The sequence below is a fragment of the Globicephala melas genome, chromosome 5, assembly GCF_963455315.2.
Source record: "Globicephala melas chromosome 5, mGloMel1.2, whole genome shotgun sequence".
Classification (NCBI taxonomy): domain Eukaryota; kingdom Metazoa; phylum Chordata; class Mammalia; order Artiodactyla; family Delphinidae; genus Globicephala; species Globicephala melas.
Window position 1 is genome coordinate 113214226 of NC_083318.1, and position 14345 is coordinate 113228570.

The window sequence follows — 14345 nt, forward strand, 5'->3', positions numbered from 1 at the left end:
ATAAGAATTTCAGGCCAAAACCTAGAAAGGTTTTGGAAGACTGACTGCATTTTCTTCACTCTACACATATATAGTGTTTAATACACTCTCATGGACTAACAATACTACTAAAAATAACAATAGAGGTAATAGACTAGTGAAAGATTCACATGTGTCTTGGCTGTTTCTTGGACTTAATCTCCAATTTGTTTCACTACTGTAATAATTTAAAATTTCCTGGGTGGGTTTATTTTTGGATGGTGAACAACGTGTATTTACAGACTTTTAAAAAGCTCCTAATGTAGAGACAATGCTATGTTGCTTATTGTAATGCCATTGTCTCAGCAGTGACATGATTATATTGGCTAAAATAAGAACTGTAGAAGCAAGAGCCCTCACACTGTGCTCATTGATGTCACTCGCTGAAGTTTAAAGAATGTTGACTGCTTTTGCCTTTGTGCTATTACCGTCCCCGATGCTGATGGCTACAGATTCACCACTAAGCACTTCAGTGCATGTATTTATTTATACATTCGGTTTTACGTTCCCAGCAACTAGCACAGGGTAATATGCTGTTGCTACATCTGTGTTGAGTGAAAAGATAAATCAAGAGGGAGGGGAGGAGGGAAGGGAAGGTGGAGCACAGGGGATTTTTAGGGCAGTGAAACTATTCTGAATCATACTATAATGGTAGATTAACTGTCACTCTCCATTTGTCAAAACCCATTGAATGTACAACACAAGGAGCGAACCCTAATGTAAACTACGGACTTTAGTTAATAATATCGTTATCAACATCGGTTCATCAAATACACCACACTAATACAAGGGGTAGAGAATAGGGGGGACTGTGTATGAGGAAGCAGGGAAAAGAGGGCATATGGGAACTCTCTGGACTTTTCAATCAATTTTTTTTGTAAACCTAAAACTACTCTAAAAAACATAGTCTATTAATTTAAACAACAGCAATAGGAAGAGATAAATAAAAATAACTTAGATGAGATGTTCTTAGACCATGTGATTGTAAGCAACAGAAAACCAAATTTAACTAGCATGGGCACAAAGGTAAATGTGTTCGTTGGCTTACTCAAGCCACGGAAAAGCAGCAGGGCAAACTAGACCCAGGGACTTAAATGTGCTTTCTCATCTCTGTTACACTCTAGACTGACTTTCTGCACAATGCCCACCCTCCCTGCTTGCAACAGTGAGAAAGGGCTCTTTCTTACTTTAGTTGTTAGTAGAAAACTCCCTAGGGGTTGCTGATCAGCGTAGCTTGGAAATGTGAACACCTTTAGACCACTTATGGGGGTGGAGAGAGAGGCTCCAGTTAGAGTATGGTGTTTCCAAGGCTGGAAACAAGTAGGCATGTAGGATCTGATTGCAGTTATCCTGGCAAGAGATGTTGGTGGCTCAGAAAAGGGAGGTGGGAGGTGTGTGTGTGTGGCAGCGGCAGGGGGTGGGGGGGAGAGAGAGAGAGAGATAAAAAGAGGGAGGGAGAGGGAGAGTCAGATTCTGGAGATAGTCTGAGGATGCGCCTGTCACAATTTATTGAGGAGTTGGGTATAAGCTGTGAGAGGAAGAAGTGGGACAGGACTTCAAGGCTTTTGTCCTGACACCTCAAAAGATGGGCTGTGATCGTTCATTTTCTGTGTAACTTGGCTGGGCTGAGGGACAGACACCCTGTAGCTAGGAATATGTTCTTTCTGGGTGTGTCTGTGAGGGTGTTTCTGGAAGAGATTAGCATTTGAATCAGGAGACTGAGTAAAGCAGATCTGCTCTCACCAGCATGGGCAGGCATCACCCATCAGTAGACGGCCTGAAAAGAACAAAAGGAGGAGGAAGAATGAATTTCCTCTGTCTCTTCTTGGGCTGGGACATCCATCTTCTCCTGCCTGTGGACATCCATCTTCTCCTGTCTGGTCCTCCGGCCTTTGGACCCTGGGACTTAACACCAGCGAGCTGTTCACGGTTCTCAGGCTTTTGACCTCAGACTGGGAGTTATACCAGCAGCTCCCTTGTTCTTCAGGCTTTAGCATTTGGACTGAATTATATTCCTGGCTTTCCTGGTTCTCTAGCTTGTAGATGGCGCATCATGGCATACATATCTCAGCCTCCATAATCATGTGAGCCAGTTCTCACAGAGAATCTTCTACGTATGTATGTATCTATCTATCATCTATCTATTCATCTATCTATCCTATTGGTTCTGTTTCTCTGGAGAACCTTGACTAATACATGAGCAGATGAATATTACAGCAGCACAGGTTAGAAGGATATCAGGACCTTAGTTTCAGATATAGTAAGTCTATTAGTCCTCCAGTTGGAAATGTCAAATAAGCAGTTGTATGTAGACGAGCCTTTCCTCCAGGTATCCACCTGACACATTGTTTATTGATCCTAATTGTTTATTGTCCAACTCCTTCTTCTAGAACACAAGCTCCATGAGAGCAGGCATTTTGCCTGTTTTGTTCCCTGCTATATCCCCAATACCTAGAAGAACTCCTGGTGCATAGCAGATGCTCAGTAAAATTTACAGGAAAGATGAAGGAAGGAAGGAATGGGAGAGTTAAGTGTTCAATACAGCAAAGTTGGTTCAGAGTAGAGTACAGTTAGGAAGCATCTGTGTGAAAGTAAAACTGCTCACCTGGCTATTACTAGGCAGAGGTTTGCAATAGGTATTGTGTAACAAACGTTTCCTACATAGAACTATATACAAATGAAGAGACACCTGCAAGGCTTCTGTAAACTTTTATTTTATATTTATGGGCCACTGCCAGTGCAGGGCCTTGGCTTCTGGCTCATTTCTACAGATTTACTTGAAAAGCTGTGATAAAGGTAGAAATTGGAAATATTCCTACTAGTCAACCACGGTCACTTACTGGTCCATAAACAAAATGCCCATGGAAGCCTGTGTGGTTATTCAGAAATCTATGACTTTTTGAACTTGTAAAATGCATTTTTAATATGCAAGAGACAAAGCATCTTTAAAAAAAGACATCTGTCTAAACAAAATGGTGTGAACATATGGCTTACATTATAGGGATATATCACTGCATGTGACACACCAGTGGGCTAATGGAATTTGACTGCTAACACGTAAAGGAGCCCTGCCATTGGATGGCTGGAATCTGATATCATTTTATACGTGACTGTGCTAAAATACAGCCCAAAGAATCGGCTGAGCTCATTTATCATCAGCAATCTTTCTGGCAAAGCCTGATAGAAACATCTGCCCACTTGTCAGTCTCATCACCACGCTGAGTTGGGAACTGGGACCATATAATACTTCAAATGTTAATGACTTTTGCTCCAGCACAGGAAAAAAATATAACCCCAAATACTGCTTTCTCCTAATGAACCAACCAACGAACCAAAACCCCATTGTCTACCCGTGGCTCGTCCTTTTTCATGCTGCCTGCCACGTTCCATTTGTAATAGTAACACTGTCTCAAGATTTACGAACACAGACAGATTAAAACTGACTGAGGCTGGTTGTCGAGAGGAACATCTACCTAGATTCCACTTAGAGTGTGTGCTTTGGCACAACTGCTGGGCATTAGTATTAGATTACGTGAAGTCCATACAACCATCCCACCACGTGCAAACACCACACCCACGAGTGCCTTCCATAGAGACAATCACAGAAAAATTGGCTAAAAGAACTGTATGGTTGTTTATATATATATATATGTTTATATACACACAGTAAAAGATTTTCTGCTGTACTCACAGTCTGTAAACATCGTGGAAAACGCCCAGCAGAAATCACTGTGGGCCTCTTGAAATGGTGACTATGTGAGGAGTTGGGGTGAGGGAGGTGTTTAGGTGCATACTGGAAATCCAGAGAACCTTAAGTTCATGGTGGCAATTATATTTCACTGACATGATAAACTCAGCTGGCCTCTTTGAAATTATGTTTCCTATATTCCTATGTGAAAAAGGGAATGACCAAAAAAGTCTTACTGCCAGTTAACATTTTAAAAGCAATCAAGAGACGATGAGGTGATTTGCATACATATATGTGTATATATGTATGTACATTTGCATACATACACACACGTATACATGTTACATAAACCTCCATGAAAATTTCCAAATCTTCTAAAAATACTCAGTCCTTTTCTCCTGGCTGTGCTTTGGACTTCTGTGCATTGCACTGAAAGTCTTGGGCATAGTTAAATGACACATACATTTAAATTTTAGTATATGGTATTGATTTTACATAACATGCTTCCATTAAAAAAATTGGGCTCATGAAAAATAGAACTATTTCATTCAAGCATTATTTTTAAATTTAACATAAAAATATGCACAAGGTCTCCTGTAATGAAACACCATTAAAAAAGAAAATACAGATTCTTAAAAGTTGTTTGAATAGCAGCTATTAAACTGCCGTATGTGGATATCGGTCTGTGCTTTAAGATCTTGTAAGCTCTTGCAGCTTGAGAATTTATGTTTTAAAAATAAGCCAGTGACATGAGAAACATTAACCTAATTGCTCACCTGAAGTCCATTTTATGTCTTCTTCTTTTCTGGGGGCAAAATATGTGTAAATAAGCTCAAATCATCATTTGTATAGGCAACTATGCAGTTAAAAAATACTGGCACTGAAGGACATTTCAAATAAAAGAGACTTAAACCCATACCATGTTTGGCCAAAAAAACAAAATTACTTTAAAAAAATAGAAAACCTTGTTATAATTTCTAAGCTTTTCATGGTGACCAGTTCTTACGGAACATTCTACAGAACCGCCATGAAAGCTAGCCACGTACTTGAAAACTCTATTTTCATGCAAAGATAGTATATATCCTTCTGGTTTAACTGAACAATCTCCTTTCCCCCGCCAACTCCCAACATTTTTTAGGGCTGAATATAACATGCAGAATATGTAAATTAGGTAAATCAAAGTAAGATTCGTTGAATTTGTGGGTATAAACCAGTCAACCCTTCAATGTTTTGGAAAACATTTTTCCAGGGGGTGGTACTGAGTCATGGGAGAAGGATGGAAGAAGAGATTTCTGGAGATGCAGTTGTTGTGTTGATTTTTTTTTCTCCAATAGTATTTGAAGTATATTGATGAATGTTCCTTAAGATGTTTAGTTTATACTGTCCTTGTGGCTGCTCCTCTCTGTGTTATGGTTGTTTTGTTCATGGTTCTTCCATTGGATGCTTGTTCCATTCATGGGGACTGAGGTCATCAGACTCTTGGACTGGTAACAGCAGCAGCAGAGGCAAGACTGGGAGAAGGAATAGACTCGAATTAAGACGAGGCTACCAGGGCTTCCCTGGTGGCACAGTGGTTAAGAACATGCCTGCCAATGCAGGGCACATGGGTTCGAGCCCTGGTCTGGGAAGGTCCCACATGCCGTGGAGCAGCTAAGCCTGTGCGCCACAACTACTGAGCCTACACACCTAGAGCCTGTGCTCTGCAACAAGAGAGGTCACTGCAATGAGAAGCCCGCGCACTGCAACGAAGAGCAGCTCCCGCTCACTGCAACTAGAGAAAGCCCACGCTCAGCAATGAAGACCCAACGCAGCCAAAAATAATTAAAAAAAAACCAAAAAAAACAGATGAGGCCAACAACCTGTTCCCTGCAGAACCTGGAGGCCTACCAACAAAGGGTGAATGTCTGTAGGCATTTGAGGACAGAGTGTGAGCCTTACTAGTAATGTAGGGTAGGGAGTTTGTAACCTCTAGGGAGAAGTTAAACAGTTTATTCTACTGCAAAGCAACAGATCCCTTGTTTCTTGTTTTAATTTATTCACCAAGTCAAAGAGGAAGGGAAGGCAGTGTTGGTGGAGGGAGAGTGTTCAATGATTTGGGGTGGGCATGAGTGGAAAGGGCTGGGAGGGTCCTGGCATTTCATTTTTTTAAGTGTTTTTAAAAATCATTATTATTTAAAAAAATATCTATTTATTTGGTTGTGCTGGGTCTTAGTTGCGGCACACAGGATCTTTCAGTTGCAGCATGTGGGAACTAGTTCCCCAAACAGGGGTTGAACCCAGGCCCCCTGCATTGGGAGTGTAGAGCCTTAGCCACTGGACCACCAGGGAAGTCTCCGGCCTGGCATTTCTTCAGTGTGTACCACCTACTTGGCTCTCTGCATTGGCCACCTCACCTGATGCTCTTAACAGCTTTTGGGGGTAGGTGCTATTTTCCTCATTTTATGAATGAGAAGAGGGAGGCTTAGAGAGGATAATAAGAGGCAGAACTGAACTTAGAACCCAGCACTCTCTCTATTGGGCTCTTCCGCCTGGGTATGCTGCCTTTTTATGAAGATCAGTCAAAACTGTGTTTAATGTCTGAGGGTTTGCACCTTGATTTTTTCCCTTCCCCTCTAGTTAATGTGTAAACTAATTAGAAACTGATATTAACTCCAGATTACGTCATGTATCTGTTATGACCTGCATTTTAGTCAATCTTTCTTAGGGCAGAATCTTTCTTAGGGCATTTCATGACTTGTAAACGTGACCCACTAGACTTCAAAAGTGTGGCAACAAGAACTTCCACACCAGGTTTCATCGATTTCTATGATTTTTTAAAAAATATTTGTCTGTTTCCTTCTAGATTATAAGTTCCACAAGGGCAGTCGCTTGTGTTTTTCCTCTCTTCTATCCCTAATAATAAGAAGCTTGTACTGAGCACTCTCTGTTGTCTCAAGCACTTAACATATATTAACCCACTGCATTCCACCTTATGAGATAGATACAGTGAGCATCTGATTTTACAGATGAGCAAACTGAGGAAGCAGGAGGGGTACCACTTGGAACTGATAAGACAGTTAGCTAGTGCAGAGCTGTGATCTAAATCAAGATTGTTGGCTTCCAGGTCCTGCACCCTTGAACTCTATGCTACTCTTTCTAATACGTACCATAAACTGAAGTTAAACATCCTGGCCAAAGATAACAGAATCCAGTTAGGATTAACTTTATGCTAAAATCATTCTAGGAACTGGAAAAATGACACCTCAATAGGAAGTGCTTGGAGCTTTGGGAGGACATGGGTTGGCTTAGCTATGGGGAACTTTGAAGAACGGAAGGAAATTGATTTCAAATTAAATTACATTAGTTCAGATTTCCAGATCCATAAACATTTACTTTCCTTGAAAAGGCTATTATTAAGTGTACTGTTAAATAGCGTTTAGCAAGAGATTTCTTAACAATGAGTTTATGTTTTGTTGAGATCATGAATAAATTTTATCTATTCTGTTGGCCTAGAGCTCAAGTTGGAGTATTTCTTTTTAAAGCAGGACACTAAATTGGCATGTTATTAAGTTAGCTCTTTTTGCTTTAACCTCTGAATATGTTGTTGTCTGAATAGATATTGCTTTTCTGTTATGCTGACAACTTGACCCTCTTTCTGGGTAACAAAATGTGATTTTTCACTTCTCTACTGAAAAGTACAGCTAGTGAAAGTGATATTTACCACTGGAATGAACCATGCCTGTTGGTTACTTAATATACTCATTTGGTTGTTCTTAAAAAATGCTTGCAAAACGTCTTACCTGGAAACAATTTTTAAATTTCTTGCTCACAAAATATAGAGCTATTGGGTTTATACATGAATTCATGGTTGCCAAGTTAATACCGATGTAATCCATGAGCAGCAAGAAACTAGAACAAAAGAAAATAGAGGAGATAGATTAGAACATGTTTTCAAATCTGCTAACTAGCATTTATCTCTAGAATAAGCATTTTTCTTGCCCAGAAGCCATTTCTTATAGGTGGCAGTCAGATTTTTTTTTTTTTAAGTCCTTGTTTTTTTTGTTTTTGTTTTTTTCGGTACGCGGGCCTCCCACCGCCGTGGCCTCTCCTGCCGCGGAGCACGGGCCCCGGACGCGCAGGCCCAGCAGCCATGGGCCACGGCCCCAGCCGCTCCGCGGCATGTGGGACCCTCCCGGACCGGGGCACGAACCTACATCCCCTGCATCGGCAGGCGGACTCCCAACCACTGCGCCACCAGGGAAGCCCTTAAGTCCTTGTTTAAATGGTAATTTCAGTTCTGCAGAACATTTACACATATACCCAGCACTTGGTTAACCCAAACTATTATGCACAGCCCCAGGAGGGGAGCAGCAAAATTACTGATATGGCTTGCGCAAATTTTTGAGATCAGTTGTGGGCTATGTCAGCTAAAGAAAAACAATCAACTTTGCAGTTTTAATTTTCAGGGCTATTGAGAATGTAGAGTAGGTGGTTTTGTAAAAGTCTTATAAATATGAAATCAGAGAAACTCCAGTTTCCTCCTGAGTACAGAGGATCATACCTAAGTAATTCACATCGGTTCGTGTCCATTTCATCATACACGGTTTTCTTCAAAATACGGCTTAAATGAAGAGGGAACCAGCACAGAGCGAAAATTACGACCAAACAGAAAACTGTTTTTGCCACTTCTCGACGCTAAAGGAAAGTGAGAAAAAAAAAAAAAAAAAAAAGACAATAAGTTTAGTGTTTCTCTACTAGAGGAAAGAGCTACACAAAAGGAAGTAGTAAATTGGGGAAGAGTAACTCGAAGAAATGCCAGAGCAGCCTGCCCCTCACCATGCCTCCACCTCTTCAAGATTTGGAGTCCAGGGAATTCCCTGGAGATCCAGTATTTAGGACTCTGTGCTTCCACTGCAGGGGGCACAGGTTCCATCCCTGGTCGGGGAACTAAGATCCTTCACGCAGCACAGTGTGGCCAGAAAAAAAAAAACAAAAAGAAAAGAAAAAGAAAACATTTGGAGTCTAATTTCTAAGCAAGGAGCTGCTAGTGATTCTTTTGGGGCAGCTGCCAGGAAGGATGTTGGGCTCAGGCTGGTCAACAGGGCCAAGACAGAGGTTCGATGGTGGGCAGAGGTGGGGACTGGCTGGGGTTGAGCCAACACCGTGGCTGGGTCTGTGTGTGTGTGTATGTTGAATATGTGGGGTGAGGGTTAGTTAAAAGTCTCAATAGCAGTTAATTCACCAGCATTAATGACAGCATGGCAGTCAAGGTGACTGACCCTAGCATGATAAAAAATGGACAAATCTAGGGAATTCCCTGGTGGTCCAGTGGTTAGGATTGTGTACTTTCACTGCCGAGGGCTGGGTTCAATCCCTGGTTGGGGAACTAAGATCCCGCAAGCCGTGCAGCATGGGGGGAAAAAAAAAAGACAAGTCTAAAAAGATATTTGGAAAGCAAAACAGGAGTAGGAAACAGAAAAGAAAAAGGAAGAACAACGTGTTTTCTCCATTTCTTGATCTTGGAGAAACCTGGCATTGGGATTTTTTTGCTTTTAAAATTCTTTCATTAATGACATGGACATGTAGTTTCCAAGGATATATTGTTTACAAATAGAGGGATGAGGGTAAAGGATTATCAGCAATGACGATTAGAAAAACTGGGACATGTTGACCCTGGCTTGACTCCAATGGCAGGTTTACATGCTTTGGGGTCTGCATAGGATCAGCAAAACCATAGGTTAAGAATTATCTGCAACCAGTCATTTGTGTGCATTGTACTTGAGTATTACAGGGCATGCGTTTGGAAGCCCCACTGGGAATGTAAAATGCAACTTGTCTGTAACTGGAATCACTTAATGTCAAAATAAAACTGATTGAAAACAGGGTTTGGAAGGGTAATGCTGGTTCAACCTGAAGCATATAGCGTTAAGTATGGGAAGCCTACAATAAACCCACATGATTAATAGAGCCATTTAAAAAGATTTCAGGGCAGTTGTCACAAATTGTGGCTCTAGTCCCAAGAACTGGGAGTTCTTTAATCTTTCAGAGTTAGCTGGCTAGTTAGCTGGGCTATGACTTCAGAGAATGTATAAACTGAACGATGATTGAGAGAAATAAAGGATTCCTTTATTTATTAATCTACAGGAATGGGGGATCATTTTAAAGGGCCAATTTTGTATACACAGAAAGACAGTGTGCCCAGAAAAATAGAAAAGGAGGGTATTGGGGAGAGGTTACATCCCCTGTGCACATCCTCAAAGAGGATAACTTTTTAATACGTTGCCATGACAGTCTGATGTTTGGTTAATCAATATCCATTCTTCTGTTTTCCTTACTATCAGTCAGATCCTTGCTTTTGTCATGGCAGCACGGGAGCCTGGCCTCCTCATCTGCATAGTTCTTACCAATTACATTAAGTAGATATCGTTGTGTGGAGTTTCTGGAAAAGTTACTTAAAAGTGGGGGATAGGACTTCCCTCGTGGTCCAGTGATTAAGACTCTGCTCTTCCAGTGCATGGGACACGGATTCAATCCCTGGTGGGGGAACTAAGATCCCACATGCCGTGGGGCGTGGCCAAAAAAACCGTGGGGTATACTCCTTTGGCGCACACACACTAATGTGATCGGTGTTCTTCCCTTTCTTGTGCCTGGATAGAAGATAGAATGGTAGAGCTGTAGCGGCTGTCTTCCAATAAAAATGGAAAGGTCAGTACACCAGCAGAACCCTGGCTTCTGAGTCCCTTGACCACTGAGCCAATGACATCTGAACTTCTTGCCATGGGAGAAAAATAAACCCCTACTTGGTCTCCTCCCTGTTATTTTGGGTTTTCTGCTACCAGCATCCAAACACAATCCCTAAGTGATAAAAGGTATCGTTGGTATAATGAAGAGAAATTTGAGAAAACCACACAAGAAGCAAGACCAAAAGCCATATTGGTTATTGGACAGAGTGGCAGGGTCTTTCACTGTGAGCTAGCTTCCCTGCCATCCCACTTGAAGGCCTTCCAGCCAGGCTTGCTCTCCTGCTGTTAGAACCTGCTCTAGCTTTGAGTGAGACACGAGGGAATATCTATTGCATGGGGACCAAGTCTTGGGTTCTGATCTCCATTTGGTTGAGTCAATCTCTTAAACACCTGTATAATAAGGGTAATGCCTGTCCAGCTTATCTCACAGGGTGTTTGGAGGAATCAAATACCAAAAGGACATGGAAATGCTCTTTAAAAACTTTAAAAAATGCTATGAAAATGTGAAGCAGCAGCATCTTATTACCGCTCCCAATCCCCATTCAATTATTTTTAGAGCAGTTGCCACTCATAGCTTAAATAGGCTCAGTCGTGGTGCTTGTGCAAAATCAACATTTTAAAACACTGTTTTCCACAAATCTATTCTAATTAGTTATCTTCATTGCAGGAATGAGCCATAATAATTGCTTAGTATGTTTCACATCTGGAGTACTTGAAACATTCATGCCTGGATGATGTCATACTAAAGTTTCTCAAGATAATTTTCCTGTTAAATTATAATAAAAGATAATAGCTACCATTTGTATAACATGTTAGATTTTATAAAGTATGTGTATGCACATTAATTCCTTTGATTCTCATAATAACACTGATTCATATATTATTATGTCCAATTTATAGATAGGGAGCTGACGCTCAAAAAGAAATCAGTCCTCTAGCTGAAAAGTGTTGCCAATGAAGAATGATGCTTGTTGTATGGTCATCATACAGGGCAGATTTCCAGGCTCCATCAACAACTCACATTAACTTTTGGTATGGTTCATCATCCTTATATACTTGTCTGTTGAAACTGAAAACTTACCCATAGTCCTAGTTTTACTCTTTGAATTAATATATATCAACATTTTCTGACTAAACTATGAGTTGGGTTCTATTAGACACTGCACATGCCTTAGGTCATCCCTTTGATGTATTATTCTATACATTTCATTAAAAATTTTTAAGACTCAAAATTAAGTTGGTATTTGTACAGAAAAGTGCAGGTATTATTATATACATTTTCTGAAGAACTAGAAGTTCAGAGAGATCAAGCAATTTTCCCAGTGTCACAGAGCCAGCAAATATAAGCTTCACAGTTTTATCTGTTCTGTTTCCTGCCTGGGAAGGACCAATAGCGTCCTAATGACACGTTCAGATTTCTTCTAGAACTTTGAGCCCTCCAAAATGTGGCTTCTTATGTACCCAATCCCGTTTCCTACCATGACTCTTACCTTAGATGTTGCTCTAATGAGGTCCATCTTTTTTTCCAGTTCCCCAAATGCATGGTGCCCATGCTGTGTTCTACTAGACCCCTGTCCACCCACCTGAAATGCCCCCTGTCCTTTTCTTCTTCCCCATGGAACCCATTTATCCTCCATGAACAGTTCAATCCCCCTCATACAATTTCTCCATGACTTTACTCATATCCTCCTTGGCTTTCTATAGCAAAGGCTACTTTTTACCACAACTTGTGATTCTATTTTCCAATTATTTCATGTTTGTGTTTTATTTCCACAACAAGACTGCAAAGCCTGCCCGTGGAGAAAGTCATATACTTCTTTTTTTGTCCTGGCACAGTTCCAACCCCAGTTCAACGTACTGTTAATCACAAACACGCATGTTTGATACACTCTAGGCAAAATAAATGAATAGTTTCTCTCTGTTTGGGCCCTGCCCGCAGGGCCACCATACAGACAAACAAGACAGTATTTTTTTTTAATTTTTTGCTGTACGCGGGCCTCTCACTGTTGTGGCCTCTCCCGTTGCGGAGCACAGGCTCTGGACGCACAGGCCCAGTGGCCATGGCTCACGGGCCCAGCCTCTCCACGGCACGTGGGATCCTCCCGGACCGGGGCACGAACCCGTGTCCCCTGCATCGGCAGGCGGACTCCCAACCACTGCGCCACCAGGGAAGCCCTGACAGTATTTTTATTTTTAGGAAATCAGGCTAAATCTGCGAAATACAGTATTCATAGGCCTTTTGTTGTCAAGGACAAAACAGTCTTGGTCACATCTTCACGATCTTATTAGATTTACCTGTTTCAGGTGTTCACTGAGGGCAATTCTCAGGCTGCCGTTCCTTCTGTTTAACATCTCACAAGTCATGAGGGTGTAGAAGATCGCGGTGCACACCAGGGGCATGCAGAAGTAGAACCCAAACAGCCACCAGTCCTTAACATCTTGGTAGAACTGGAAAGAGAAGAGAAGGGAGAGAGGAAGAGGAGCATTATAATGAAAATTAGCTGTACAGCACCTCTGGTGGCTTCAACATTTTCACGCTTGCAGATATGTTTGTATATTCATGCTCTCTGGTTGTGGTAATGGGCTTGGAGGTGGTAGTCAAAACAACTAAATTGGAAACTCCAGACATTATCTTGGCTTTATAATAGCACACAAAGAAATTGCATTAAAAATTGTCCTGACAAACAGCGCTATTCACCATAGCCAAGACACAGAAGCAACCTAAGTGTCCATTGACAGATGAATATACAATGGAATATTGCTCAGCCATAAAAAGAATGAAATAATGCCATTTGCAGCAACAAGGATGGACCTAGAGATTATCATACTAAGTAAAGTAAGTCCGAAAGAGAAAGACAAATATCATATGATCTCACATGTGGAATCTAAAATATGATACAAATGAACTTATCTATGAAACAGAAACAGATTCACAGACATAGAGAACAGACTTGTGGTTATCAAGGGAGGGGAGGGAGGGATGGATTAGGAGTTTGGTATTAGCAGATGCAAACTATTATATATAGAATGGATAAGCAATAAGGTCCTACTGTATAGCACAGAGAACAATATTCAATATCCTGTGATCAAACATAATGGAAAAGAATATGAAAAAGAATGTATATATATGGATAACTGAATCACTTTGCTGTACAGCAGAAATTAACACAACATTGTAAATCGACTGTACTTCAATAAAATAAATTTAAAAAATTATCCCAACAAAGATATTTTGAATAAACTGAAGTTGGTTTTAATTACACAGGGCAAGAGCCCTAATCAATAAAAAGAGCTCCCTTCCAAAGCTCATAAAACATGATTTTGAGACATACAGACTCTTATCTTTGTTCGTGATTCTCAACATTTTGCTAGTGCCTGGCTTACTTCTGACTATTGTGGTTCGAGTGTACTTAATGTGCCTATCTAGTCTGGAAACAGTGAGGGTTATGAATGGCTTATCTGTGGAGTTCCGGTTACTGGGAATTAACCCTTTGTCTGGTATGTCTGCTATGTGACCTCGCAGCCAGCCAGTTTGAGCCATCAATAACTCTGCCCTTTCTCGCTCTCTTTTAATACTTACCACCTGGAAACCATTGAGGCAGTGTAGCTTATCTGAAGGCACACTGAGCATTATCTTCCTGAGGACAGGATTTGTAAATACCAGGATGACTCAGTTTTATGAGTTCTTGAAAGAGAAAATATAATACCCAATAAAAATGGAAATTAGAAAATTACATCTAAATTCTTCGTCCCACTAAATTAATCACCAGCTTGGGAAGAAATGCTGTTCCTTTTCTTATGCTGTTTCTCCAGATTGTTTATTTACTAAGGATAATGCAGCCTCCTGTAATATCTCAGTTCCCACAGTAAAAAATAATCACACTGCTCTGTGAAAAACGGGAGAGTTTCTGAATATA

General features: G+C 40.9%; 1 protein-coding gene and 1 long non-coding RNA gene across 2 annotated transcripts in view; one reads left to right on the plus strand and one right to left on the minus strand.

Moving 5' to 3' along the window:
- Window positions 1-14345, plus strand: part of LOC115864463 (uncharacterized) — a 91032-nt gene that overhangs the window by 60092 nt on the left and 16595 nt on the right. The gene's annotated exons all lie outside the window — the stretch shown is intronic.
- Window positions 2782-14345, minus strand: part of EDNRA (endothelin receptor type A) — a 56537-nt gene continuing 44973 nt past the window's right edge. The window contains exons 4-7 of the mRNA XM_030878168.3: window positions 12724-12876; window positions 8247-8380; window positions 7486-7594; window positions 2782-5217 (exon numbers count right to left, since the gene is read on the minus strand). Of these exons, the coding sequence (XP_030734028.1) occupies window positions 5077-5217; window positions 7486-7594; window positions 8247-8380; window positions 12724-12876 (537 nt within the window). The 3' untranslated portion in view covers window positions 2782-5076. The remainder of the gene's footprint in view (window positions 5218-7485; window positions 7595-8246; window positions 8381-12723; window positions 12877-14345) is intronic.